Source organism: Gopherus flavomarginatus, chromosome 8 (assembly GCF_025201925.1).
Source record: "Gopherus flavomarginatus isolate rGopFla2 chromosome 8, rGopFla2.mat.asm, whole genome shotgun sequence".
In the NCBI taxonomy this organism is placed as follows: Eukaryota; Metazoa; Chordata; order Testudines; family Testudinidae; genus Gopherus; species Gopherus flavomarginatus.
Genome location: NC_066624.1, coordinates 105,523,356 through 105,551,355, shown reverse-complemented (window position 1 = coordinate 105,551,355; position 28,000 = coordinate 105,523,356). Strand labels below are relative to the sequence as shown.

Genomic DNA, 28,000 nt, shown 5'->3' with positions numbered 1-28,000 from the left:
TATAAACTCTTGCTACCCACTTGATGGTCTGCCGGGAGGGAATGAAACACCTTGCTTAGAACACCAGTCCTTATTCTTGTTTTCACTTGCCAGCCATCATCAACCTTTTCCTCTGTGGTGGCTTAACACTAACTCCCTCCTGCTCCACCCTAGTCTCTCTGTTCATGTGACTTGGTGGTATCTGCCTTTGGGCAGGCATTTGTTCCTTACCTTTCAGCTCTGCAAAGAGGAAGAGCAGCACCTTACTTCACAACTGCAGCTAGTCTCGATCCTGCCTCCGCCATGGGCAGGCATGCTCTGGAGGTGGTCCTGCTAAACGTCGCCTGTGGTGAGTTATAGCCTTCTTAGTGCTTTATAGCATCAAATGCTACCTCTGGTCATTGCAAGTTTTGTGTTTCTTTGCATTAAAAAAAATTACTTTTAATAACAGATTAGCACCTGGAGAACAAATTTGCTCCTATAAATAGCGATGCAGTTAATATGTTCCCATTGCTCAGAAATGTGCTAGTAAATATGATTATAACTTAAGCCCTGTTCTGAGTTTTTGCTTTAGATATTTTTCCTTGCATTCTGTGTTGAAAGTAACCCTGAGCTTATGGTAGGTAAGGTAAATGCATGAATAAGAAGCAGGCAGTTTGAGTTAAAGAGATCCCCATGCAGATCTACAGAGCTCACAGAAAATATTAAGAGTTAGACAAAGACCTTGCTGGGCACCTAAATTGGCTAATGCGCAGGTAATGGAGAGACATTCATCTATAATGGTACCAGGACAGGAGCAAGGGGAAGACCAGTTACAAGGGATTAATCTAAACAAAAGTGTAAATAAAAGTCAATCTCCATTGACATTCATGACATCAGCATCACTCCATTGAAGAGTGGAGCTACACTGATTTACACCAGCTGAGGGTCTAGCCCAAAATATTAAGACATCTCTGAATACTTGCATTAACTACAAAATATCAGTTGAAAGAGATGAAACTATCTAGCCTTTGAATAATGGCTGTGTGGCTCTGCCGTGTCATTCTGCACTGATTATTAGCACCTAATGTGCAGGAAGCTTATAAGAATAGTGTCAAAAATCTTTCCCTGAGCAGCATTGACCACAGCAATATGCTGAGCAGGAGAAACGGCAGATCGATTGTACGAACAGCAACGTCAGGGATAAACCTGAGCAAATTCTGCTTTCTGGTCTCCTGGGTATATCGGGAGTAGCTCCGCTGGAGCTCACAAGAGTTGCTCTGAATGTACATCGTTGTAAAGGAGAGTGGAATGAGACTGGGGAAATGAACTGAGCAGATAATGTTGTGCTGCCTTTAATCAGAGGGAAGCTGCTCCCTAGGATTTTTTCCTAGTTCAGAGTTTCCCTTTTAGAAATTCTGTATGAGTTTTTGAAAAGTTTGCAGAGTAAAACATGTGTGTGGTTGGGGGGAAGGAAGCCTGGAGTCAAAGGCTGGGGGCCTGATCCAGTGTTTGGGGGCCTGAAAAGCTCCCATGGGATCTGGCCCTTTATACAATTACTAAATTAGGTGGATTCCCACTTCCAGGGCTGGCTCCAGGGTTTTTGCGCCCCCTCACCCCCAGCAGCAAAAACAGCAAAAAAATAAAATAAAAATAAAAAATGCTGCGATTGCAATCAGCTCTACCACCGCTGCTTCAGTCTTCGGTGGCAATTCAGTGGCTGGTCCTTCGCTCCGAGAGGGAGTGAGGGACTTGCCACCCCTCTCCGTTGGCCACCCCAAGCACCTGCTTGCTGGGCTGGTGCCTGGAGCTGGCCCTGTCCACTTCCTGAAGGCCTTGATCCAAAGCCAGCTGGAACCAATGGGAATAGTTCCATTGACTGCAATAAATGCTGGATCAGGCCTTCTTTTTGTCCCTATTACCAAGTCCATCAATTAAAAGCAGCCATGTATTGGGTTCAGCATCAAAAGGGAAAACCCTGAGTCAGGAGCAGCGCCAGGGTTTTTGGCGCCTTAGGTGCAGGGCAGGCTCGCCGGTCCTGCGGCTCCAGTGGACCTCCCGCAGGCATTCCTGCGGATGGTCCGCTGGTCCTGCAGCTCCAGTGGACCTGCCACAGGCATTCCTGTGGATGTTTCACCGAAGCCACGGGACCAGCGGACCCTCCGCAGGCATGCCTGCGAGAGGTCCACCGGAGCAGTCTGCAGCCCTCCCAAATCCTGGTGCCCTAGGCGACCACCTAGGTCGCCTAAATGGAAGCGCCAGCCCTGCCCTGAGTGGCCCCTGAGCAGTTAGTGTCTCCGAACATAAACCTGGACAAAGGGATTTGGATGAGAGAAAAATATATTGGCCGATTTCTTTATTGCCTCACCCTATAGCTGTTATTAAGCCAGTTTACTATGGTAGTGCCTAAGGGTCAAGCAAGATCAGGGCCTCATCATGCTAGGCACTGTATAAACAGAGTAGCAAACAGTCCCCTGCTCCAAAGATCTTACAATCGAAATAGACCAGCCAGACACAGGGTGGGGGAAGGGGTAGAACACACAAGCCGAGAGAAGAATGCGATGGCAGCAAACATGTTAGTTCCACACTTTTTGGGGGGGTGAGGTGGGGATAGTTTACTTAGGAGGAGATATCTTAAAGTAAGGGAAAGGAAGAGGAATGAGGGGGAACAGGTAGGGGAGAAGAGAGTAAAAGGGCTCAGATCACTCTAAAAACCATGGGATATTGTCTTACTTACAGGAACAAAGGTTGAGATTTTCAGAGCCACTTAAGGGCTTCAGATGCACAATCTCCATTGACATTCATGAAAATTGGGTGTTGTCTAAATTCCTTTGATGGCAGTGACAATCGCAGCCTGAATCAGCGGCCATCTTCTCTGCCACTGATGCGTGAAAATGGAGATTTCAAACCTGGATTAGTAAAAGGGAACTTTGAAAACTGCCCTGTTCCTTCGATTTCAGAACTCTTGAGCTCTATTAAAGCTGAAAGAGCTGCAGTGGGGGGGTGGGGAGGAATGCAGTTCAGGGTCTGCAACATTCATGAAATGAATCCTACATCAGCCAAGACGGAAAGAGGCTTTAAAAAAGTTAAAAGTTCTCAAAAAATGAACTGCTGGGGTGCTGAGAGTCTATATAAACTCCCTGCTGCTCCTTTCCAGCTTTGAGTCATTCGGACACAAAAATGAGATGGGGGCTGTGACAGACTGACAATATCCTGAATAAGTCTTAGAAATAAGATAATTCAATATGCAGCAGTTTAAGTTACACCTGATTGAATTAGGGTTATTACCTTTGGGGTACATTGTATTAAAAATGCAGCTGTGTCTGTGTCATTATATGCAACTCCTCTAGTGAAAGGGGGATGGTAATGTATTTCCTCCATTATCAGCCCATTGAAGCCACAACCCTGCCCCCGCGCCCCTTGAAGAAAGGGTAGTTCGAACTGGATTCTTCAGGGACCAACAGACAAGGAGTTTTAGATGTACACAGGCTGATTTTATTCAGGCTCAGGGCCTTCTTCCTGATCCAGCCAACACACAGGACCCCTGGTTCATGGAGGCCCCAATCCTTAGAGAAGGGTTGGAAGGATTGGGGCTACCGAGGCCCATAAGATGGGTGCTTGTTCTGAGCTGGAGCTGTGCATAGGTGCTGACTCCATGGGTGTCTGGGGCTGGAGCACCCACAGGGAAAATTTAGTGGGTGCTCTGCACCCACTTGGAGCCAAGCTCCCCCAGCAAGCAATGGGACATGTTCTCTGGGATGAAGCTTGCTCGTCCAAGTCTTTTCAGAAGATGGAGCAAGCCACCTGAATGATGTTAGAGTGGCAACACTGACTCAGAGGCACAACCCACTCCCCCACCTCACTGTGGACTGGCTATGGATGTTAGTCTGGCAGAGAGATCTGGGGGTTTGCTAGTGACCAGGACAGGCCATGTGGAGACTCATCAAGTGATGGCTTCGTTTTTGCTTTTCTAGCCTAACTAGAGGAGCTGGTTGAAATTTTTCAAAGGAAACATTTTTCCATCAAAAATGACATTTTAATGAAAAATATATTTTGAAAATGTTCCTTTTTGGTAAATTTCCTGCCTCTTAATTTTTCCCTCTGAATTTTAAATTGAAAACATTATCAAAATGGATATTGAAATTGTTCTGTTACCAAAATCTGAGCAGTACTGAACTCTTGTCGTGTCTTCTCTATCTAAATTAATTTAAATTTAAGGCTGTTTCACAGCCTTCAAGAAAACAAGTTAACTTACATCTTCCTCTTTTCTATTTTTGTTGGGCTAATGCATCAAACCACAACTCTGGGTAGTGTGACAATGCTCCGACCTTGTCTCAGTGGGTCCCACACTCCCAGGCAGATTACGCTAGCCTTAGAGGCTCACGGTGACCCTCCACGTAGCCCTTCTCTCTCTAGGGCAGGGATCTCAAACTCAAATCACCACGCAGGCCACATGAGGAGTAGTACATTGGCCCGAGGGCCGCATCACTGACCACCTTTTCATACAAAGATACAAAAGCCTCCTGCTCTGCCTCCACCCCCACTCCATCCCTTCCATGAGGCTCCACCCCTGTCCCTTACCTGCCTCCATTCCAACCCCTTCCCCAAAGTCCACACCCCAACTCCGCCACCTCCCTGCCCCTCTTCCAACCCCTTCCTCACATCCCCGCCCCTACCCCAGCTCTTCTCTGCCTCCTCCCCTGAGCATGCGGCTCCCCGCTGCTCCCCCTTCCCTCCTGGAAAGTGCTAAGTGCAGCAAAACAGCTATTTGGCATCAGGAAGCACCTGGAGGTAGGCAGAGGAGCGGGGACACAGCATTCGGGGGGGGGGGAGGGGAGATGGTGGGGGAGGGGAGCTTGGCAGCCACAAGAAATAACTCAGGGGAGGGGCAGAGACCTTGGCAGGCCACAGCAAATAACTCCACGTGTTTGAGACCCCTGCTCTAGAGGCAAGGGACACAGCCTACTGACTCATTTTCATCATAAACCAGCAAGGGCGGTGGAAAAAAGCAACCCTCCCTTGCACAGTCTCAGTTGTCTCACTATTTCTGTGATTAATTGGGTAGATGTGGGGGAGTCCAGGCCCACCCTCTATTCCAGGCTGCAGCCCAAGGACCTAATAGTAGCAGCTATTGGTAGCTGACTTTTTGAAACAGGACAAGGACAATTCCCTAGGCCACCTCCCCACAGCAGCTCCCGCTTCTTCAACATCTACTTCACCCCTACCTCAGGGCATCCTTCCTTGTTCCTGATGGGGTTTGTCCTGCCCAGTTTCTCCAGCAGCACAACTTCCTCCTATAGCTCTTGACATGCACCTTTAACTGACTAACTGGGAGGCTTTTAACTACTTCCAGCCAGCCCTTGATTGGCTTCAAGTGTCCCAATCAACCTCATTGTCTCCACTGCTTTCTAGAAGGATCTTAATTGGCCCCAGGTGTCTTGGTTAACCTGGAGCAACTGCCATTTGGTTACCCTGGTAACAGGGATTTGTTTAGCCTGGGGCTAAGATACCTGTTTCTCACTACTTTTGTATAGTCATCTGGCCTTTCCCCCTCACAGTAGATAGAACAAAGCAACTGCATTTGCTCTCTATGGGCCATGGTGAATATGACCATAAGGAAGGGAATAATACAACTTCTGCCAGAGCAACTAAACTAAAGTCCAGGAGAGTCTGAACTGGGAAGATAAGTTCAAATATGATATAAAAGCATGCTGGCATAATTAGATCTCTACTGATAACAAATATTTATTTTCTGAGATGTCAGTCATGCTAACTAGATATGACCTTTCTATTGCATTGAATTGTATTTTCAGATTATAGTAATAGCTAGAACTAAAGTGAAATATAGTCCTTTCAACACTGAAATGAAAACTGGTCAAGATTAGAGGCAAGGCTGATCTGGGGCATATAATTCACAACCCTCCGTTCTGTGAACAATTTTTTTGAGGGGTAGCGGTGGGGTCAGAATCAGACCCATATATCTGGATCCACTCCAATGGTTTTGGTTCACGACTGGATCCAGAATCAAAAAGGTCTTATTTTCTGGATCCAGTTTGGATATGTCCTATGACGGTGGACATTTTGCAAGATCAGATGTTCTGCCATTTTGGACAAACAAACAAACAAAAGAACAGTTTGAGATTCCAGCACCAATTAATCTGAACCTTCCTCTAGGCCTGATTTAACCTAGAATCTGAATCTCAAATCCCAGCCTCTGTATAATTTGGGTGCAGTTTCTTATATAGCCCCCCTCCAGATGGACTAAGTTAAAATAAACTTCTCAGCTAACTTCGTGAAGATCTTCACTCATAGACCACATGCTTTGTCTGGAACATGAATCATTTTGGATCTAAGGGTACCTGTTCACCCATTAATGGGGAAGCGATTTCTGTTCTGCTATTTCAGCTAAACAAGAAGGGAAACCACTTTACCTACTTCCTGGATTTGTTGCATTTCAAAGAATATATAATTGGGTAGGACACTTATGACTTCTCTTAATGTGGCTGTGTTTTTACAGTGCCTGTCCCCTTCCCCCACCCCTACACTCACACAGAGTTATACTCACAAGCTTTTATACTTCAGAATGTTCTTTTTTAAATTGCTTGTGTAGATTTAGGAGCTGAAGAGCTTTTTTTGTGTGTGCCTGGAGCGGGTGTGCAAGTGGTGAGATTGTAGCCACCTCATAGGTTCTGCAAGAGGCACAATATAAACTTTCTGTAAATGTTGCAAAGTCTGAAATCTCATCCCCTTGAATCATTTTAGATATTTACCAAAAAGCAACATAACATTAGACTTTGAAGCTTGTTTCTCTTTAAAGAGAGCTACTTTAGAGGCCTGATCCTTCCTTGGGACTATCCCTTTGGGAACGCCCAGCGCACCACTTCCCTTTTTGAGCGTAGGCTGCCCAGTGTAGACACATGCTTTGCACTCATTCCTTGGGACTTTGTCTCTCACAGACATTTCACTTACGCAATGGAGTTGTGCTGATCCTGCCCAGCCCGAGTCTGTTAAGCAGTTTAAAAAAAGTGTGGGGGGGAGGAGGATGGCGAGGGGTTGGGAATAGAGAGGCAGTCTGCCAGGGAAAGCTTCCATAGTCTGTCTGCAGGATCCTAACACTGGCTGCTACATGGCTGACCATTAAAGTGTCCCAGCTGATCCTGCCATACTCCTCCTAAAGTGAGCTCTGATCAGAAGTGGAGTGCTACATTGATGAAATTAAACTTTTCTGTGGTCCTTGGCCAGCTTAATAAAAAGGATACTTACCACCACATCCTGCCCCATCTAGGGATAATAAAATCCTTCTTCCCAGTGTACACTGTAGGATGCCTATGGTACTGGTGAGACAATGGTGAGCATGAGGTAATAGCTTTTATTGCACCAACTTCTGGTGGTGAGAGAGAAAAGTTCAGGTCTGGGAAACTAAAGCCATGTCTACACTACCACTCATAGGCACTGATTTCTGCTCCCGCTGGTGTGTGCTCTACCCCTCCCTGCCCCCAGTCCCACCCTGACTCCACCCCTACCACCGATGCCCTGCCCTGAATCCAAACCCTTCCTGAAAGTCCCCGCCCCAACTCTGCCCCTATTCTGACTCCTTCCCCAAATCCCGGCCCAGGCCCTGCCTCCTCCCCGAGCACACCAAGTTCCCGCACCTCCCCCACCTACGGGAGCGGCCAAACAGCTGTTGGGTGGCAGCCGGGCAGGAAGCACTAGGAGGTCGGCGGAGGAGGGGAGGTGCAGAACACTCGGGGGGGGGGGGATGTGGGGGGGGGGGAGCTTGGCTGCCAGTGGGTTCTAACTAACTAATTAACTAACTAATAATTTGGAGCCTATGCTACCACTTATGTCTGCAAAATGTATCTCTCTCCAGGGGGTGACTATTCCACCCCCGAGTGACATAAATTATGCCAGTATAAGTGGAAGCGGGCACAACACTATGTCGGCAGGATCCCTTGTCCCACTGACAAAGCTACTGCCGCTCATGGAGGTGGCTTTATTATGTCAACAGGAGAGCTCTCTCTTGTCAGCATAGAGCGGCTACACGAGTGATCTTACAGCGGTGCAGCTGCATCGGTACAGCTGAGCCGCTGTACGCTCTCTAGTGTATACATGGTCTAACTCAAAGTGTCACTGCTAAATACAAGGTCTAGCATAAGGAGTTATGCTACTTACAGTACTGCTAACTATAGCTTGGTTAGCATAAGGAGGTAACACACATTTCAAGGGACCATTCAAGGTGGCCCATTAACATTCCTCCAGTCGTAGGGAGGAAAATAAGGAAGGGCCTGGAGAAATCAGCTGGGGGAGTGCTGTTAGTGGGTTACAGATTGTTGTACTAAGTCATAAATCCAGTGTCTCTATTCAGTCCATGATTCTTAGTGTCTAGCAGAGTGATGAATTTATGCTCCCAAGCTGGTCATTTGAAAGTGTTGTGCAGGTTTCCTTTGAGGATGAGGACTGATAGGTCAGCTATAGAGTGATCACTTTATGAAAAGTGTTCACCCACCAGTGATAGGATGTTTTTGTCTTGTCTCATTTTCCTGCGTGAGTTCATTTGAGCATGTAGTGATTGTCTGGTTTCACCCACAAAGTTGTTATTGGGACATTGAGTGCACTGGATGAGGTACACTGCATGTTGTGCTAGGTACATATAATATCCATGGATCTTGAAAGGTGTGCTGTGGGTGGGTGTTGATCACTGTAGCAGTGGAGATACAGCTGCAGGTTTTGCATCTGGTGTTCTGGCAGGGTCTGGTGCCGCTTTGAGTTGATGGGTCCTTGTCTGTGGGGAGCTTACTTGGAGAGGTTGGGGGGTTGTTTGAAGGCCAGAAAAGGAGGTTCAGGAAGGATTTTTTTCAGGATGGGTCCCCATCGATGTGGGTTGTAGTTGTTTGATGATACCCCATATGGATCCTAGTGTGGGGTGGTAGGTGACAACTAGGGGGCTGTGCAGTCAGAGGGAAGGTTATTTCTGTGTTGAAGCTGGACAAGAGGTAGCTGCCTGGGGTACTAGCCTCAGTGGCCTCCCCATTCACCTTCCAGACAGAGGCAGCTTGTAGAGGGAGGACCATGGAAGTCCTGCACCCTCGGGATCCTTCCCCCAGAGCAGCCAGCAACAGTAACAACCAAGCGCACCTGTGATAAATAAAGTTTGTTTTCTTTCTCAGCTCTTCCCCCAAGGGGGATGAAAAGGCTTGAGGGTACCCCACAAGGAGGAATTCCAAAGTGCTCCTTCCTGGGTTCAAAGGGGTTTTGTTGCATTTGGGTGGTGGCAGCATTTACTAAGCCAAGGTCAGAGAGAAGCTGTAACCTTGGGAGTTTAATACAAGCCCAGAATGGCCAGTTTTAATTTTTAAAATCCTTGCGAATCTCCACTTCCTGCACTCGAGGTGTCAGAGTGGGGATTCAGCCTTGATATGGTGGCAGGAGTGGGATTATACAGATAATTGGCTGGCTGGTTGTCCATCAAAGGGAGCTGGCACCATGAGTGCAGGACCTGAGGACTCACAAGGATTTTAAAAATTAATACTGGCTACTCCAGGCTTGTATTAAATTCCCAATGTTACAGCTTCTCTCTGACCTTGGCTTGGTGGCAGCGGTGGAGATACACCACCACTTTATTTATCACAGCACCAACTAAATCTGGGCCTTCCATGCATCACTGCCTTCCCACTGGTGCAATGGAGCAAATGCACCTTCCCTCACCCTCTCCACGCTAACAGGGCTACACAAATAACCGCAGCTTTAGAAATGTTATGAGATGATTGAGCACCTATGAAAATCGGTAACTTCTACAGATTCCTGCCTTCTTCCTTGATAAAAAGACTTGACTTACCTGAAAAATACCTTTATTATTTTCTTTTTTCCCCTTGTGTTACTGATTCAGCTAAACTCATCTCCTCCCTAATAGAAAAAGGCTCCAACGAGGATCAAAATCCCAGATCTTCAGCACCCAGCAGACCCGTGGTGCTGAGAGTATGTCCTGTGACTATTTTAATGGTGTTTCTTTGCTCTTCATTGCACCACACTTCAAATGAAACGTCCCAATGTGCCAAGCTGCATAACTCTCCAGTTAGCAACAATATAACAGACTCGGGTATTGTTATAAAAAGTTTCTTTAACAGGAGTTGTTCTACAGAATGTCATCTCTGTTTCTTGCATTATAAATGGAGTGACAGGAGGAATCAAAATATACCAGACTCCTTATTACAAAATCAGAGGGATACTATAAATATCAACAGGTTATAAGCAATGAAGGTTACTAGTCTAATGACCTGTTTACTCCTTTGCAGCATTTTTATCCTGCCATGCCGATGTGGGGAATTATGAGATGGGGCTCAAATCAATCCCACAATCTACTTCGTTCCTACAGAGAACTACTTCTGTTCAGTCAGTTTCCCCATATCAGATAACTTCTTCTAGCCATGCAGTCACCATGCTTTTCTCCAGCAGAACAAGTAATATTATAACCACCTCATTAAGCCAAAGAACATCTGTGCTCCCTGCCACTCAAACAACAAACCGTCTTCCGGTAACAACAGCATTGGCCCCTAACATGACAATGCAAGCAAGAGAAAACAGCACCCAGCTGACTAGCAAGACGACCCATCTAATATTAACAACTACAGTAGCAGGTAAAAAAACAACTGCAAAGCCCCCACTGCCGACCAATGAAACTACAACCCATGTAAGAGTAACAACTACAGCACAAACATCTAACAGGACAACCATCCAGAGAACCGAGAAAACCACACTGCCAACCAACCAAACAACCCATTCAAGGGTAGCAACTACAGCTGCAGCTAAGAAGACAACTGCAAAGCCTACATCACCAACCAATCAAACTACAACCCTTGCAGTAACAACTATAGCAACAACCAAGAAGACAGCTGGAAAGACCATCGCACAGACAACTAAACAAACAACACATACAGCAGCAAAAACTACAGCCAGAACCAACATGACAACCATTCCTCCAAGGAATCAAACAACCAGACCTGCTACGACAGCCACCGTGGGGCCCACCCTCGCACCTGATCCATCATCACCCACTACTGGAGCCTACAATGTTTCCAATGGAAGTGTGATCTGCATTAAAGCATCAATGGGATTGGAGCTGATTGTTCAAAACTCCAAGACGGTGAGATGCAATATTCATTAGCATTAAAGAGATACATGATCTGATGCTTGTACCAATCTTTCTTCATTAGTTTGAGTTTATCCTGCCTCCTTCAAAGCAATTCCCATCAATTACCACATGCCGCAAAATTAGACATCAGTGTAAGAAGTGTACCTTTTTCCCAGAACTGTTAAGTGAGTTACAATCTGAGTTGCTTTAAAAAGATGCTTAAACTGGAGAGTCATAGGAGGGTTGGGAAATTATAAATCAGTTTTTCAAAGATGGAAGTCTTTGATTTGGGCTCTTTGATATTTTAGAATCATAGGAACTGCCAGGAGGATCAGACCAATGTTCCAGGCAGCAGCTATACGCCTCATAAGAACATGCAAGAAACCCCATTCTAGCTGGTTACAGAATAGCCTGCCATAGGGAAAAGGTTGTCCTAACTTCCATTACTTAGAGACTAGGATTATACTATGAAGTATTGGAATTTATATCCTTTCCAAAGCAAATGGTTTCTTGTTTTGTGTTTTTTAATCCTAACAATAGTAAATCTAGATGTTTTCATTTTGATTCTAAATGTTGTTTAAATGTGATGATGAAAGTATCTGATACTCACTATGGTCCAGAGATAAGCATAGCGCCTCACGCCACTAAAGGACCTTGTTTCTAACCTGCAGACCTGGTCTGCTCTGGGGTTTCTCCTCACCAGATTGTGATGCATTGTTTTATGATGTGAGAAAGGCCCACAGAGGGTTAGATTGAAGTGTTCTCAGCCTTGAAGGGCCCAAGTCAAACTAAAGTCCAGGTCTGCAGAAATGATATTAGAGACAAACAGTGCAATCTGCAGTGCTAAGTCCCTGGAAGCACAAGATCAGACTGGGTCATGCAGCCTACAGTCTCTTGCATGTAGTCAGCCACAAAGCTATTGATCCAGACCCATCAATTCAATTTCAGAAAGCTCTTAAGTGTCTGAGGGTTTTTTTGTTTGTTTTGTCTCTAACTGAGCTACACTGGAAATTTTTTTTTTTGTCTCCACAGCAGAAGAAGGGATACTTCAATATTCATCCCAGTATCACACAAATATCTGGAAGCTGTGGAAATCTGCAATCAGATCTGAACTTAACTTTTAACGGCGGCTTTATAAGCTTTACCTTTGCAAAGGTAATTGTTGCGCACTTATTTTTTACAGCAAGGCAGACGTCTGAGCTGGGGAATAGGGATTCATTTCCTGGGTTCTATTCCCGGCTCGCTCAATGACTCGTTGCATGATCATGGGCAAGTCATTTCATCTCCCTGTTCCTCATTTTCTCCATCTGCAAAGAATTCACAGGGTGTTCTGATGCTCAATAAATTAATGTCAGTAAAGTGCTCTCAGATCCTCTGGTTGAAGACACTAGAGAAGAGCGAAATATTGATATTACAACAGGGTATCACTCAAAACCTGGATGTGGATTGCACACAGCTCAAAATATGTGGCTGTTTATACCTGAATTTTTGGTTTGGCCTATTATAAAGAGAGGAGACATTTGCAAATTCAGATTTCCTCCACCACCAAACTTCAGAGGTGTTTGGGTCCAGGGTTTAGTTTGGGGCCATCTCTATTCCAAACATCTATGTAGAATACGGTATGGCATGTCAGTGACCATGTTATTCTGAATAAATACATCTCTGTGCATGTCAGGAACCTGGCACTGGACCCTAAATTAAAGAGACAAGGGACTCTGGTTTATATGTGGCACTCGTGCCTTGATTTTTGGTGTGCAGAGGGAAGAGATTCGATGATGGCTAATAGGGATTGTACCGTGACACCAGCAGTGCTATAAAGAGAAGTTTGTACTATGAATGCAATAGACAAGGCAGTCAACAAAAGGACTTTAAAATGGAAAAAAGACTGTAATAAAACTGTAACATCATCAACTGCCTTTGTGATTTAATCTCGCAAAGCCACAAGATTGTTACATGAAGAGGGGCCCAAATCTGAACACACTTGAACTTTGGAAACATTTGGGTTTGGGTCTGAACTTCATAGCTGAACCGTATCTTTTTAATGGGTCAAACTAAAACCTTGCTTTTGGTTCCATCAGTCTTCCAGGATAGAATACCTCTGTCCTCCACACTGGTCAGGGAAATCATCCTAGACCCCTGTTAACAACAACCGTGTTAGGGAACATGCAAGTGGTTAATCATCCAACATTCACAATTCACCTTTGGACAAAGGGCCAGATCCTCAACTGGTGTAAATTGGCATAGGTCCATTGGAGACATTGGAGCAAGCAGTGCCAGTTTATACTGCCCAAAGTTGTTAATATTTGGGCAACGTGACAATATTAGATTCTGGTGAAAAACATGGCTACCACTCTGAAACCCATCTCCCTTGGTTGACTGGAGACAGATTTCTAAAACTGCAGAGGAAAGAGGAATAAATGTGAGGCGAAGGAAAATATATAGAGGAAATGTTTCAAAACAAAGGATCAGTTAATATTTTAAGTGTTTGTTTTGGATGTGTTCTCCTTGCACTCAGAGAGCTGCATTCCTACCCTGCAAGGATCCTTAGACCAAGTCCTGTGATTCAAGTACCTATAAGCATCAGCTGGAGCAGCAGCACTAAGGATACTGATATGAAACTTGGGAGCTGTGCTTGCGCTCAGCCCCAGAACAATGAGATTAATGGCACAGCATTGCACAATCTATCCTTCACTTAAAGATAAGCTCTCACAAGAGTGTCAGGGCTTTGAAATATGAGCTGTTCAGAACTCCATTTGTTACAGTTTCAGTCTGGTATGGTCAACCTTCAGACTCTCAAGGACTGATTCTGGTCACAGGCAAACTGGTTTTACACTTGTATAGCTCCAGTCACACCTGATTTGCATCAGTGTAGCCGAGAGCAGAATCAGACCCTCAAGTCACATGTCTGCAGTGCTGAAATGTGATGACAGATAAATGAGTAGCTGCTTCTATGAACCAACAGGCAGGTGTCCTTGCCCAGGGTTTGAAAACAGGAAGGCCTGTAATGTACCCACCATATACTCAGTAAGAACACACATTTTATTCCTCAGAGTAGAATTGGTCCCATGTCTGGACAGAATGCAAGGTTGCTAATGGAGATGGCAACTTTTTTGTGATATGGACACTTGTTTGTCAGGAATGTCACTGACAACTGCTTCTCACTGGAGTATAGTGGTTAGAGTGGGATACTAGATGTCAACATTCCTAGGATTGCTGTGTGATCTTGTGCAAATCATTAGCCCTCTTGGTTTAACCATCTGTAAAATAGGCTTTCTAATATTTCCCCCACAAAGGTGTGATGAGGTGCAAATGACATTTGTAAAGGGCTTGAAATCTATAGAAAGTGCCAGGTATAATTATTAGAACTTCTTTCCTCTTTTTCTGACTATGGAATTTCACACATTTTCTATTATTGTTGTTGAAACCTGTGAGGCTTAAAATTCCCCTTAGTTCGAGAAGGAGAAGTACAAGAGGAGAATAGTTGCCAGCTGGCAATTATCCAGCAGTCTAACCCTCCAGTCCTTCCATACATAGAACTGTAGCTGAAGCCATAGGCGCCGACTTCCCCTCTTTCCTGTGAGTGCTCAACCCCTCCTCAGCTCCCTGCCCTGCCCCAATTCCAACTCCTTCCTCAAAGTTGCTGCCCCAACTCCACCCCCTCCTGGCCCCTATTCCAACTCCTTCCCTAAAACCCCACCCTGGCCCTGCCTTTTCCCCAAGTGCACCATGTTCCCACTCCTTCGCCCACTCCTGGAGTGTGCTAATGCTGCCAAATAGCTGTTTGGCGACGTCCAGGTGGGAAATGCTGGGAGGTAGGCGGAGGAGCAGGGATGCGGCCCACTCAGGGGAGAGGGAGGAAGTGGGCTGGAGGGTGAGGGGAGCTTGGCTGCCGGTGAGTGCAGAGCACTCACTAATTTTTCCCCGTGGGTGCTCCAGGGCTGAAGCACCCATGGAGTCGGTGCCTATGGCTGAAGCCATTGGTAATTCAGCCTTGCAACAGGGCTGCAAGAGGAGGGCAAAATTCTAAACCTGAAACTTGCATTTCTTTCATTTAAAATATTGCTCCTTGGGAATAGCCTCATAAGATACAACTCTCATTTCCGTGAGGGTCCCAGGCCAGAGCAATCAGACAATTGCACTCCACCGGGCTTTAGTGAAATACCCATGCAGGATGGTCAGCTGAAAATACCACAGTCAGCTGGCACGATCTCAGGTATTTTCCACTCCACAAAGCTGCAAGCCTGTGAAATCAAACTGGCCTTGTGGGAGGTGTGTGCAATTACAGAAGTTACAGAAAGGACCATTCCTGTTACAGTTTCCTCTCTTGTTTTGCGATGTGCTTTCACCTCAAATTGTTGTTACAACGAATGGAAGGTAAGCAAAATCCAAACTGGAAACTCACAGTGGAAATGCACAAATTGTTGCAGACATCTTCCTGTCCCAAGCACCTTGAATCTCAGTGCTGTGAGACTGATTTAAAGCCACCATTCAGCTCTGTGCAAGTCTTACATAAATTCAACTAAAGAGAGCAGTGTGGAGAGTCTCCCTCCAAGTATAAAAGTAGAACACAGAGTAGAAGAATAAAAGGTGTCATCTTGTGATTATTAACTTGCGTAATACAAAAACTTGTGGAACCCTCCCCTACATGCAGTTACCACAAATGACATGGAAATGTTCAGACACAATGTGAGTTAGGTAATATCTTTTACTGGGCCAACTTCTGTTGGTGAAAGAGACAAGCTTTGGTGCTTACACAGGTCTTCTTCAGGCCTGTGTAAGTTCTAAAGCTTGTCTTTCTTACCAGTTGGTCCAATAAAAGATATTACCTCATCTATCTTGTGTCTCTAATATCCAACACGATTACAACAACACTGCATATATATGGCTTATACTCACGTACAACACCTGCAAATCGCACTCACATGATCCACTTATACTGAACTGAGCACTAGCTGCAGCGTATATGGCAGGGTGCGTGCGCCAGACTCTGGCACCAGAATGTTAAAATAAAGTCCCTATGGGCTGCTTGAGGGAGTTGATTCTCAGGATCTGATGGCAGGATTTTTTTTGATATGTTCTAATCTTGAATAATTGTGTGATCTCGTCACTGCTACCTTTGCCCATTTTTCCTCATTCACCCTCGGTTTATTTTTAATGACTCTCATGGGTCATGTCAAATTTGAATCATAAACTCTTCAGGGCCGGGACTGTTAGCTAGACTCTCGATCACTATAAATCAGCACAGCTCCATTGAAATCAGTAGAACTGAAATTACACCAGATGATAACCTGGCCCTGTGACTTTTTGCTCTTGTAAAGCATCTGGAAAATTAATAATAATCTCAAAGCTCCACGGGGCAATAGAATTTGTTTCTTTCACAAAACACTTGCTTTGTTTAGCGAGACAATAACTATTTCTTCTTATATCCTCCATGAGTCCATTTTGCTGGGTTTGTCTTCCCTGCCCCGCAGTATACTGTGTATTGTATTTCACAAACATTAAGGCGCAATGGCAGCTAATGATATTAATTTGTTATTTTGCAGAAAGATAGAGTCTATTACATCAGTAGAGTTGAGGCCAGCTTAAAGATACCCTCTGTGGGTAAGTGGTTGTGTATTTTATATTCACAGTGTTAATTTCATTTCCAAACCATTCTTGATTTAATTCTGTTGTAATTTTTTTCTTATCAGTTATTTTCAGTTTTCTACATATCTGGGGTCTACATATCTGAGGGTGGACTCAGGCTGCCTTAGCTTAAAAGCAGTGATTTTGTTGATAGGTTACTGTAGCGGAACAAAGGCTCTTCAGAATCAGCCACCACTCAACCTCAGAAATGTTTCCATAGAGTTATTGTCTATTCCTACTTGTGTCTCTCTCTCTCTTTGTGGCCTCCAGGTTCATGGCACAATGTTACAAGCAAGCAGCTGTTTACAGCTACGATGGGGAATTCATTTAAGTGTCTCAGCAAACAGATGGTGAACCTGGCAGACAACTTCCAGCTGCTCACTGTTAACACCCAACTCCAAGCCTTTGCCATTGTTGGTGACCAGTTTGGGAAAGGTACGTTAGAGAGTTAGCTCATCCAGGCTTATTTTGTGGCTCCAGGAGCTAAAGATTTGCAACTGGGCAGCATTTCAATTTTATTAATATAGCAAGGAGGCTTTTCTCACTGCGGGCTGGCAGGCTGGAAATATGGTGGCTCTGTTAAGTATGTGGAAAATCAATGTAAAGTAATGGCTCTCTAAGTCAAACTGCTTCCCCAGTGTTTCCACCTGTTAGCTGCTGGTGTCATCGGTCTCTCCCAGTCACACATCAGGCCAGGGCATGAAGGAGAAAGCCTCTCTATGACTTTTGGCTCCTTTCCCTCTGCCTATAAACATGCTCCATTTCCCTTCATCCTTAAAAACTCACCATCCTCGACCCTACCTGTCTCTCAGTGACCGTTGTATCCCCCACCTCCTCTTGCTTTCCCAGTGCTACTGGAAGTGTATTTACAACCATTGCATTAGCTTCCTGCCCTCTAGGCCTTTGTCTACAGAGTCTAATTCAAGGTCTCTGTTGTCAAAGCTGTTCCTGGGACTAGTTACCTGGGAGAACATCTGCCCCTTTAGAACCATGATCTCCTACAAACTACACTTCACTGGAATGATGAAATTGCCATCCAGTAGGGAACCGCTGTGGCATGCAGGAGATGGAACTTTTAGTGGGTCTTGACTTAGAGACTATGGAACTCACTATCAGAAAAGGTGCAGCAAGAATGATCACTAGCCTGCCCATATTCAGCACTAAATGCAAAGCTCTTCTCTTCAAGTTGGCTTTCCTTGAACAAGCTCCTCTTGCATACAGACATGCAAACACAAGCCAGTCAAGTAGCTTAGTGCTACCGACTCAGAAGAAAGAGAGAGGATGATCAATATTTTCTTTTGCTTTTAATTCATATAAGGTGCACATATTCTATGGTCATGGCACCATACCCGAACCTAAGTAGTCAAGCAGATTTCTCATTTCTCCTGCCATTTACACACATTAAAAGAAAAGGCACATAGCTCTTCCTTTGCCCTCTGATGTTCTTCTTGCTTTCAAAAGATCATTTCCTTGATTCCCCTTCCCTGTCTAATTCTCTCCTTTGAATCTGTTAAAACTGAACTGTTGTTCTTCCTTTGCTAGTTCAGCATTTCAGCTCCTTCTCCTCCTCCTGGCAGGCTAGTACTTCTCATTATGCACAGAAGGTAATATAGTGGGAAACTGTGTTTTTTTTTCTCTACTACTGCTTCCTGGCTCTGTAGACTATGGAGAACCTTGGCCACTCTCACAATTTGTCCCCAACTCTTTCTTTCAAGGGCATATTTTTCCAGTTGAGGGTAATTCACATTAAAAGCTCTTAGACTTTGCTCACTGTAATCTCTCCATCTTCTCCTTACTAGCTATGAGGTTGGACACCACAAGGATATCCTTCCAAGAAACGCCTTGTTTGGTGTGTCTTCCATCATCCTAAGAACATGCCCTGTCCAATGAAGTGATTGGGACTTCACTACATTTACTATACTGGGATCTCCATAGACCTCCTGCAGTTCCTTATGACATCATCTTCTTCATGTTTTTTCCCCATACATATTTTTAAAAGTTCTTCAAATTGAAGCTGAATTTGCAAGATTTAGTTGTCATTTGTTTTAATGTAAACACATTCTCACAAAGGGTTTTTCCATACCACAAAACTGAGCTGATGTGGATCATAGTTGGTCTCCAAATTCAGATCTGAACTTCTTAAAAGAATGGGTTTATTCAGACCTGGGATTTTGGTATGGCCCCATCTCCAGTAGTAACACATAGAAAAGGCCTATTAGATCACATAATCTCTCTCCCTATAACAGGAGATAGCCTGCTAATCAAGGACATCTCCAAAATGATGTTATATTGGAATTTAGCCAAAAGGCCAGAAGGCAGGTAACTTTGGTTAAAAGAACTCCTCCAATGGCCAAGAAAGTTACGAGAAAGTTACATACTGTTCTGTATGCAGATGATGAATGAAAAATCCCCAGTAAAAGTTGGATCTGTAAAGCAGCCACACAAATGGTCTTCTTACGTCACATCTCTGAGACAGTGGAGTTTCACTTCCATTGCACCAGATTTGCTTATATTTAAAAAAAAAAAAAAAAAAAAAAAAAAGAAGGAAGGAAGAAAGAAAACACCAGCAGCAATGACCGTGGGTTTCAAGATACTTATAGTTTTGCATATGCCACAATGGAGTTACGTCGAGGAGGAGTTTGGCTTGTTCTACTGTGTTCGGAAAGCCCTAAAAGTTACTTTTGAATCATACTTCCATATACTGGAAATAGGTCTCAGTGCTCACAACCCAAAGTTGCCCCCAAACCAACATCCCTGATCCAGACAGCCGCAGACCTGTGGAGAGTTTGAATGCAGATTACAGAAGCTGTGTAGCTTTACTACAATCCTGAATTTGCCAAAGGCTTACTTTTTAAAAAAGCAGCACCCAGCCTTAGATGAAACCACTGAGCTAGGTAAGAACTCCATCAGGAGCGGGGTAAGCAGTGTGGTAGTTCTGAGTTATAGATGACATTTTATACTCCATAATATGCTCAAGGTTAGTTAAATGCTGCTGGTGTAAAGATTCCCCCCTACTGAGAAGATTACACCAAGCCACAGCTCACCACAACCTGTAGCAATGCAGACCAGGAGGTTAAAAAGAATTGAAGATAAGATTAACAGCAGGAAAAGGAATCATACAGTTTTACTAACACTTTAAGATTTAATATTGTATGTCACAGACATGGAGAGACTTTATCTTTCTTGGAGGACAGTCAACACCTGACCTTCCTGCTGTGCCCAAGTTATTAGGCATAATTCACAGTGGAAGAAAGTTACTTGGACCCGAGCATATTCTGGGTGTAAATTGGATTGGCTGCTGAGCTGTGATGATTCGTGATCATATATAAAGGATTTAATTGATCAGAGGAAACTACTATACTCAAAGCATCACATAAGAGGCCTTTCTCTGGAGCACTGAGTGAGCTCGTGCATTAAGATCAGGTGGATCTATAATCAGTTTCCTGCAGCTGCTAGCACTGGGCAATGGTGAAACTCAGACTATCCTCTCATCTCTAATGTTATTCTGACTGTAGTGCAAGTTTAAATGAGCCAGATCCTTAAGTCCTATTCAAGTAAATGTCCTAAATTTTGCAGTCTTTATTCAGTTCTTCCTCAGGCCAATGTCTCATTGAGCCCAATCCCTAAGTCCTTAGTCGGGTAAAACGATGACTGATTTCAATGGGAGTTTTGCCTATTTAGGGACTGACTAAGGACTTCGGGATTTGTCTCCCTTCTTTACAGGTAAGAGGTATGTTTGGAGTTAATATTTAGGCACATTTAAAAGATATACATTACTTGCCTACAAAAGCCTGTGGAGTCCCATCAGATATATAATAAATTTCCCAAATATAATTTAATTAGTAAATGGATCTATCAGCTAAGATCTTGATACTGCAAGTCCTTCTGTTATGGGCTATTGTGCTCTAGCCTCCATGATAGTGGATGCTATGTATGACTCCAAGTAAGAATCAGCATTAGGCATAATCCTCTGTCCTACGTCCAAAACTCTCACCCTCCACCCCCAATTTCCTCACTCACAAGTGTTCAGAGTTAAATATGGGATTCTGCGCATGGAGAATTAGTAGGTTTGAGGCAATATGGAGTTAGGTGTGATCCTTATCATGCTAACGAAGTGCTTGGCTATGGACTCCCTTCTTTGGCCATACATAAGAACGGCCATATTGGGTCAGATCAAAGGTCCATCTAGCCCAGTATCCTGTCTTCTGACAGTGGCCAATACCAGGTGCCCCAGAGGGAATGAACAGAACAGGTAATCATCAAGTGATCCATTCCCTGTTGCTCATTCCCAGCTACTGGCAAACAGAGGCTAGGGATACCATTCCTGCCCACTTCCGTGCATTTATCTAGTTCTTTTTTGAACCCTGTTAGTGTCTAGGCCTTCACAACATCCTCTGTCAAGGAACTCCACAGGTTGACTGTGTGTTGTGTGAAGAAATATTTTCTTTTGTTTGTTTTAAACCTGCTGTCTTTAATTTCATTTGGTGACTCCTAATTCTTGTGCTATGAGAAGGACTAAATAGCACTTCCTTATTTACTTTCTCCACAATAGTCATGATTTTATAGACCTCTGTTATATCCCCCATTAGTCGTCTCTTTTCCAAGCTGAAAAGTCCAAGTCTTGTTAATCTCTCCTCATACAGCACTCTTCCATGCCCCTAGTCATTTTTGTTGGCTTTTTCTGAACCTTTTCCAACTCCAGTATATCCTTTTTGAGAAGGGGGCAACCACATCTGCTTACACTATTCAAGGTGTGCACGTACCATGGATCTATATAGAGGCAATATGATATTTTCTGTCTTATTATTTATCCCTTTCTTAATAATTCCCAACATTCTGTTTGCTTTTTTGACTCCTGCTGCACACTGAGTGGATGTTTTCAGAGGACTATCCACAATAACTCCAAGATCTCTTTCTTCAGTGGTAACAGCTAATTTAGACGCCATCATTTTATATGTATAGTTGGGATTATGTTCTCCAACGTGCATTACTTTGCATTTATCAACACTGAATTTCATCCACCATTTTGTTGCCCAGTTACCCAATTTTGAGAGATCCTTTTGTAGCTCTTCGCAGTCTGCCTGGGACTTAGCTATCTTGAGTAGTTTTGTATCATCTACAAATGTTGCCGCCTCACTGTTTATCCTTTTTCCCAGATCATTTATGAATATGTTGAATAGGACTGGTCCCAGTACAGACCCCTGGAGGACACCCACTATTTACCTCTCTCTATTCTGAAAACTGACCTATTCCTACTCTTTGTTTCCTATCTTTTAACCAGTTACCAATCCATGAGAGAACCTTCCTTCTTATCCCATGACTACTTACTTTGCTTAAGAGACATTGGTGAAGGACCTTGTCAAAGGCTTTCTGAAAATTTAAGTACACTATATTCACTGGATCCCCCTTGTCCACATGCTTGTTGACCCCCTCAAAGAATTCTAGTAGATTGGTGAGGCATGATTTCCCTTTACAAAAATCATGTTGACTATTCCCCAACAAATTATGTTCATCTATGTGTCTGACAATTTTGTCCTTTACTATCGTTTCAACCAGTTTGCCAGGTACTGAAGTCAGGCTTACCAGCCTGTAATTGCCGGGATCACCTCTAGCTATCCTCCAGTCATTTGGTACAGAACCTGAATTAAATGATAGATTACAGCCTACAGTTAGTAGTTCTGCAATTTCACATTTGAACTCCTGGGTGAATACCATCTGGTTCTGGTGACTTATAACTGTCTAGTTCAGGGTTTGGTAACCTTTCAGAAGCGCTGTGCTGAGTCTTCATTTATTCACTCTAATTTAAGTCATATATAACTAAACTATTATTCCTAAATATATTTTTACACTTCATTTGCCAGAGTTTATGCTCCTTTCTATTTTCCTCACTAGGATTTAACTTCTACTTTTTAAAGGATGCCTTTTTGCCTCTCACTGCTTATTTTACTTTGTTGTTTAGCAATGGTGGCTCTTTTTTGGTTCTCTTACTGTGTGTTTTAATTTGAGGTATACATTTAAATTGATCCTATGTTGTGGTGTCTTTAAAAAGTTTCCATGCAGCTTGCAGGGATTTCACCTTTGGTGCTGTACCTTTTAATTTCTGTTTAACTAACTTCCTCATTTTTGTGAAGTTCCCCTTTCTGAAATTAAATGCTACAGTGTTGGGTTTCTGTGGTGTTTTCCCCACCACAGGGATGTTAAAGTTAATTATATTACGGTCACTATTACCAAGTGGTCCAGCTATATTCACCTCTTGGACCAGATGCTGTGCTCCACTTAATCAAGAATTCCCTCTCCTCTTGTGAGTTCCAGGACTAGAGGTTCCAAGAAGCAGTCATTTAAGGTGTCAAGAAACTGTATCTCTGCAGCCCGTCCCCTAAGATGACATGTGCCCAGTCAATATGGGGATAGTTGAAATCCCCCATTATTATTGAGTTTTTAATTTTAATAGCCTCTGTAATCTCCCAGAGCATTTCAGTCACTTCACCATTCTGGTCAGGTGGGCCGCCGTATATATTGCTACTGATGTATTCTTATTATTAGAGCATGGAATTATTATCCCTAAAGATTTTATGGTACAGTTTGGTTCATTTAAGATTTTTACTTCATTTGATTCTACACTTTCTTTCACACATAGTGCCACTCCACCACCAGCACGGCCTGTTCTGTCCTTCCGATATATTTTGTACTCTGGTATTATTGTGTTCCATTGATTATCCTCATTCTACCAAAATTCTGTGATGCCTATTATATCAGTATCCTAATTTAATATGAGGCACTCTAGTTCATCCATCTTATTATTTAGACTTCTAGCATTGGTATATAAGCATTTTTAAAACTTGCTACTTTTTAGCTGTCTGCCATTATATGATGTAATTGAATGGGACTTTTTTTCATTTGACGGTTTCTCATCAGATCCTACCGTATTTTATCGTCTTCCATCCTCTCCTCTTTCTGGGAAATAGAGAATCTCCATTAATAGATCCTCCCTAAGGGATGCCTCTGTCCGAACCATGTGCTCCTCCGCACTTGTCAGCTTTCCCCCAGCCCTTAGTTTAAAAACTGCTCTGGGACCTTTTTAATGTTAAATGTGAGCAATCTGGTTCCATTTTGGTTTCGGTGGAGCCCATCCTTCTTGTATAGGCTCCCCCTTTGCAAAAGTTTCCCCATGTCCTAATAAATCTAAAACCCTTCTCCCTACACCATCATCTCATCCATGCATTAAGACCCTGCAGTTCTGCCTGTCTAACTGGCCATGTGCGTGGAACTGGAAGCATTTCAGGGATTGCTACAGTGGTGGTCCTGGACTTCAATCTCTTACCTAGCAGCCTCCAGGATCTCTCTCCTATCCCTCCCTATGTCTCTGGTACCTACATGTACCATGACCACCGGCTCCTCTCCAGCACTACATAAGTCTATCTAGATACCTCAAGAGATCTGCAACCTTCGCACCAGGCAGACTATTAGGCAGGAGTAACTGAGAGATGCACAGCAGAGGTTCTCCTTCATGTCAGATATCGGTCTTACTCATTATTTTTAACCTTGCACTGTATGCATGGAGTGCTCCACACGTAAATGTGTATCAACAGATTTTTTTTCCATGTGTGTGTATGTGATAAAGCAGAATAGATTCCCCACAAGGAATATAGCTATTTCCATGTAGGCAAGTATGTTTTTGTGAGATGTGATCCCTCCATAAAGAAAAACATACTGAGTTCAGCAATGACATAGAGTTCTGGGTTGTCCTGGTAGCTATGTTCTAAAAGTATCTGCATCAGCTTGCACTCTAGCAGTGTGTTGTTTTGATCTAATGCCTACTCTATATTCTAACTTTAATTGCAGAGGAAGAATGTTCTCTTGACAGAAACAGGAGAACAATCCCTATTGCATTGGGCCTGAGCATCCTGGGATTGTTTGTCATTGTGCTTGCCTTGGGGCTAATTTCCAGAAGAAAGCCAAATAGAGGATATGAACGCATCTGAATTGCCCACACACTTCAAAAAGTGCGTCGCAAGTATAGAGGCCTTGGGAATCTTGGCTTCCCGTTGTGAAACCTATACAAAGACCTATAGTTTTAAATGGGATGAGGCCATGTGTTTAATGCACATGCACATGCAAGAGGTAACACTTAAGATCTTATGTGTTCTTGAAAAAGAGCCAACAAAATTATGGGTGCTTAGAAGACAGAACAAATGATAAAGGGATGAGTCTAGGGATATGCTGTTAGGGTCTAAGGAGATGATTAACTATTAGGCATGCAAGACACTCTCTCACAGGACTAAGTCTATATTCACAGGAGCTTCTGTAGAACCAGTGCTTGGTGATGCTTTTATGGGAAGCCATGTGTGTAGAAGCCCTGGGACAAGTATCATCATGGTTGGACAGGTTGCCTCTGCTTCCCTCCACAAAAATGTGCACACTCACCTTATGAGTATTAGGGGTAGTATTATACTAATCTCTTCCCTTTCCTACTAATTCCATTGGTGAAACAGAGTGACAGGTCCTGCTGTGGCAATGTGATATACATATTAGTGCTGTTGCACTTTCACAGACAGATCGGGCTGCTTTGATGCCCACTCCAGAGTGAATGCTGGATAATTTTCTAAGGAGCTTTATTTCCATTTAAAAAAAAACATAATAAGGAATAAGAAATATATCTAAGACAGTGGATTTCTTTTAAAATGTCTGCTCTAGGGGGATAGAGTGAGCCATCTGTGGCTATAAACAGCATGTCACTATTCACCCTCTGTCGCAATACAGCACAGAGAGATCTAATACAGAAGGGCAGAAAACATGGGCTAGTGTCATGAGACTTTACTGAACATGTGTAGGCTGAGGTTGGGGTGAGTTCAAGTGGGTTTGAGGATCTAATTAGACCAATATTTAAGACATTTTCTCTTGGGAGCTCATGAGTAAAATCACTTCCTATTCAGAATAGTTACAGTCATTGCCACAAAACTCAACAATTGCCATGCTGAGGTAATGATGATACTTTCTCCTATTCTAAGTATAGGAAGACACTAAGGTTATTAAAAACACACCATCAGTGAATATTTAATATTAAATGGTGTCAACTGCAGAGGGCCCACAAAGGTCTGTGAACAAATGAAGACGAACTTAAGCTACATTTTGAAGGTTCTTGTGGGACTTAAATGGTGTGTAGGCCCTCTGCACAAGGATGAATTTCATGCTTGTGAACTGAGGTGCTGGATCTGCACATGGAGATAATTTAGATTAATTTTAAAGCATGCTGTACGTAATGCTTTGGTCTCTGTTTCCTACTAATCAGGTGATTGAGAGACATATACAGTAATTGATTTTGAGATGATTAAAGTGGGGCTTTTTAGTTGATTTAAATCTTCATCTTACAAAAGATTTACCAAGTTTAAAAGACAAACATACAAAAACCAAAAAAGCTGACCCACTGTGACAAAACACATCAAAGTGGGGAGAAATTAAATATGAAAATATTTTAAAATGAGAAAGTAGTATAAAATATGAGAACAGTAAAAATCCTCCCTACTAATAACGGTAACAAGCTAAGTTTTGCTGTGAGTGGGAGTTTTGCCTGGATGGGATCCTAGAAAAATGTGTTGTACAAAGAATTCTTCATCACTTAGTTTAGTTTGAAAAAAAAAAGCAATAATAAATAGATAACATTGGGCCAATATTTTATATCAGTTAAGTAATAGCATAGATCTGGAGTAACTTTATTTACTGCAGTGGGCTCACTCTGGATTTTCACCAGGGTAACTCAAATCAATATCTGGCCCATTTTGTTTAAAGTTTAAAAGTTGTTTTGATATTTTACTACTGCTTAGTTAAACCATTATTGCTTACTCACTTACAAAGTGGAGGAGAAAAATTCCCTCCACATGGATGCTGTGATGTGGGGCTGGCCTGTGTTATGCAGGAGGTCAGACTAGATGATCATCGTGATTCATTCTGGCCTTAAAATCTGTCTATGAAAGTAACAGTGCATTACCAGAACTGTTCTCTCAGTTTGACTGTAAAAATGAAAGACTATTTTGCAGCACTCATAAGTCCACAAAAGTATCAAACTAAATTTAAAACCAGTCAGCAAAAGGAGAGGTACTTGGATATCTTTGTAAGCATAGTAAGCAGAAGAGATACGGTCCTTTCAAATGACTGCAACTGATCAAATGATTCTAATGTTCCAGTATTCAAAGATCACTTCATGAAGGGCTGAAAGATTCAGTCAGTGTCGGCATCACTAAATTTTACCCAACATATTTTTTCCCATTCTAGTGGAGGAGTGCGCAGCTGACTTCAACATCATTTTTCCTGCGATTGGTTTCTTCGTGATCTTTATCGCCGGCATCCTGGCACTTATCCTATATGCAGTCTGCCTTAAGCGTAAATCGCCTGCGTACCAGAGAATCTAGCGGATCAAAATAATTTCATATAAATAATGAGAAGCATTTAATGAAAAGATTTTAGAATTTCAAGTCTGCCATAATTTTCCTTCTAATAACACTGTTAGAACAATGTAAAATGCCACAGTATTTTTAGTGGCCTATTTCAGTTCAACTGTTTGTTTTTACAACACAGTTTATGGATCATACGTAGGAAATGCATTAATATAAGGAAGAGCGTAAATTTGAAAACTGAATTTATAAAGAACATGCAATATAACTATTACTCTCTCAGCACATTACTGGCATTTTAAGGGCATAATCCTGAGGGCTGCTGAAGGAGCGTAGCATCTCACAGGATCAGGTCGTAAACTTTCCTGACTGGGTCCTTTTAAAGTTTTGAACATATAAATTTTGTTTGTTTTATTCACAATTAAGGCCTTGAATAGCTGCAGTGCAGCGTATTTAACTGATCTCCTTTCTTGTATGTTCCTAGCCATTTGTTAGACTCTCAAATATTGGGTTTGCTCGTCTGTCCAGTTTTTAATCTTTTATCAATGGGAGCCAAAGCATTTTCTTGTTATGTTCCTTGCCTGGGAAACTCTGTTACTATTCAGTCTTAACATTTGATACCCAGTTGAAGAGAGATCTATTCACTCTTGCTTTAACAGGTCTTAATTACTAATAATTTAACTAATTACACAATTTCATTGTGCAGTGCCCTGTGCCATTTTTTGGATGATGCATAATAAATACATTTTATTGCATATTTTGGCCTAGAATTATAAATCAAACTGTTAGTGGTGAACAATGTTTGCATTCATGTTTATCTTTTTTTTCCCCCTGGTGTGTGTGGGGGAAGGGGAAGGTCTTTTTTTATTTAAAATTAAAAAAAGAAAAAAAGCTAAATGCG

General features: G+C 43.0%; 1 protein-coding gene across 3 annotated transcripts; it reads left to right on the top strand.

Moving 5' to 3' along the window:
• Positions 1 to 5: 5 nt before the first annotated feature.
• Positions 6 to 27,220, top strand: LAMP3 (lysosomal associated membrane protein 3). Of its 3 annotated transcripts, XM_050964289.1 has the most exons (7): positions 11 to 328; positions 10,251 to 11,098; positions 12,119 to 12,241; positions 16,630 to 16,687; positions 16,982 to 17,146; positions 24,554 to 24,714; positions 26,981 to 27,078. In XM_050964289.1, exons 1-6 carry the CDS (start codon positions 283 to 285, stop codon positions 24,691 to 24,693), a joined length of 1,380 nt encoding a protein of 459 aa, XP_050820246.1. In that variant the 5' UTR covers positions 11 to 282; the 3' UTR covers positions 24,694 to 24,714; positions 26,981 to 27,078. The 3 variants fall into 3 exon arrangements, with proteins under 3 accessions (XP_050820247.1, XP_050820248.1, XP_050820246.1); XM_050964290.1 differs by lacking the exon at positions 24,554 to 24,714 and having other exon boundaries at positions 6 to 328; positions 26,981 to 27,220; XM_050964291.1 differs by lacking the exon at positions 26,981 to 27,078 and having other exon boundaries at positions 9 to 328; positions 12,122 to 12,241; positions 24,554 to 26,277.
• The last annotated feature ends 780 nt before the right edge of the window (positions 27,221 to 28,000 follow it).

Excerpts from the sequence above, each read along its gene's own strand:
- LAMP3 (XM_050964289.1), top strand. The coding sequence starts at position 283 with ATGGGCAGGCATGCTCTGGAGGTGGTCCTGCTAAACGTCGCCTGTG. Across the intron at positions 11,099-12,118 it reads TTGTTCAAAACTCCAAGACG|CAGAAGAAGGGATACTTCAA; the intron begins GTGAGATGCAAT and ends TTGTCTCCACAG. Across the intron at positions 12,242-16,629 it reads TAAGCTTTACCTTTGCAAAG|AAAGATAGAGTCTATTACAT; the intron begins GTAATTGTTGCG and ends GTTATTTTGCAG.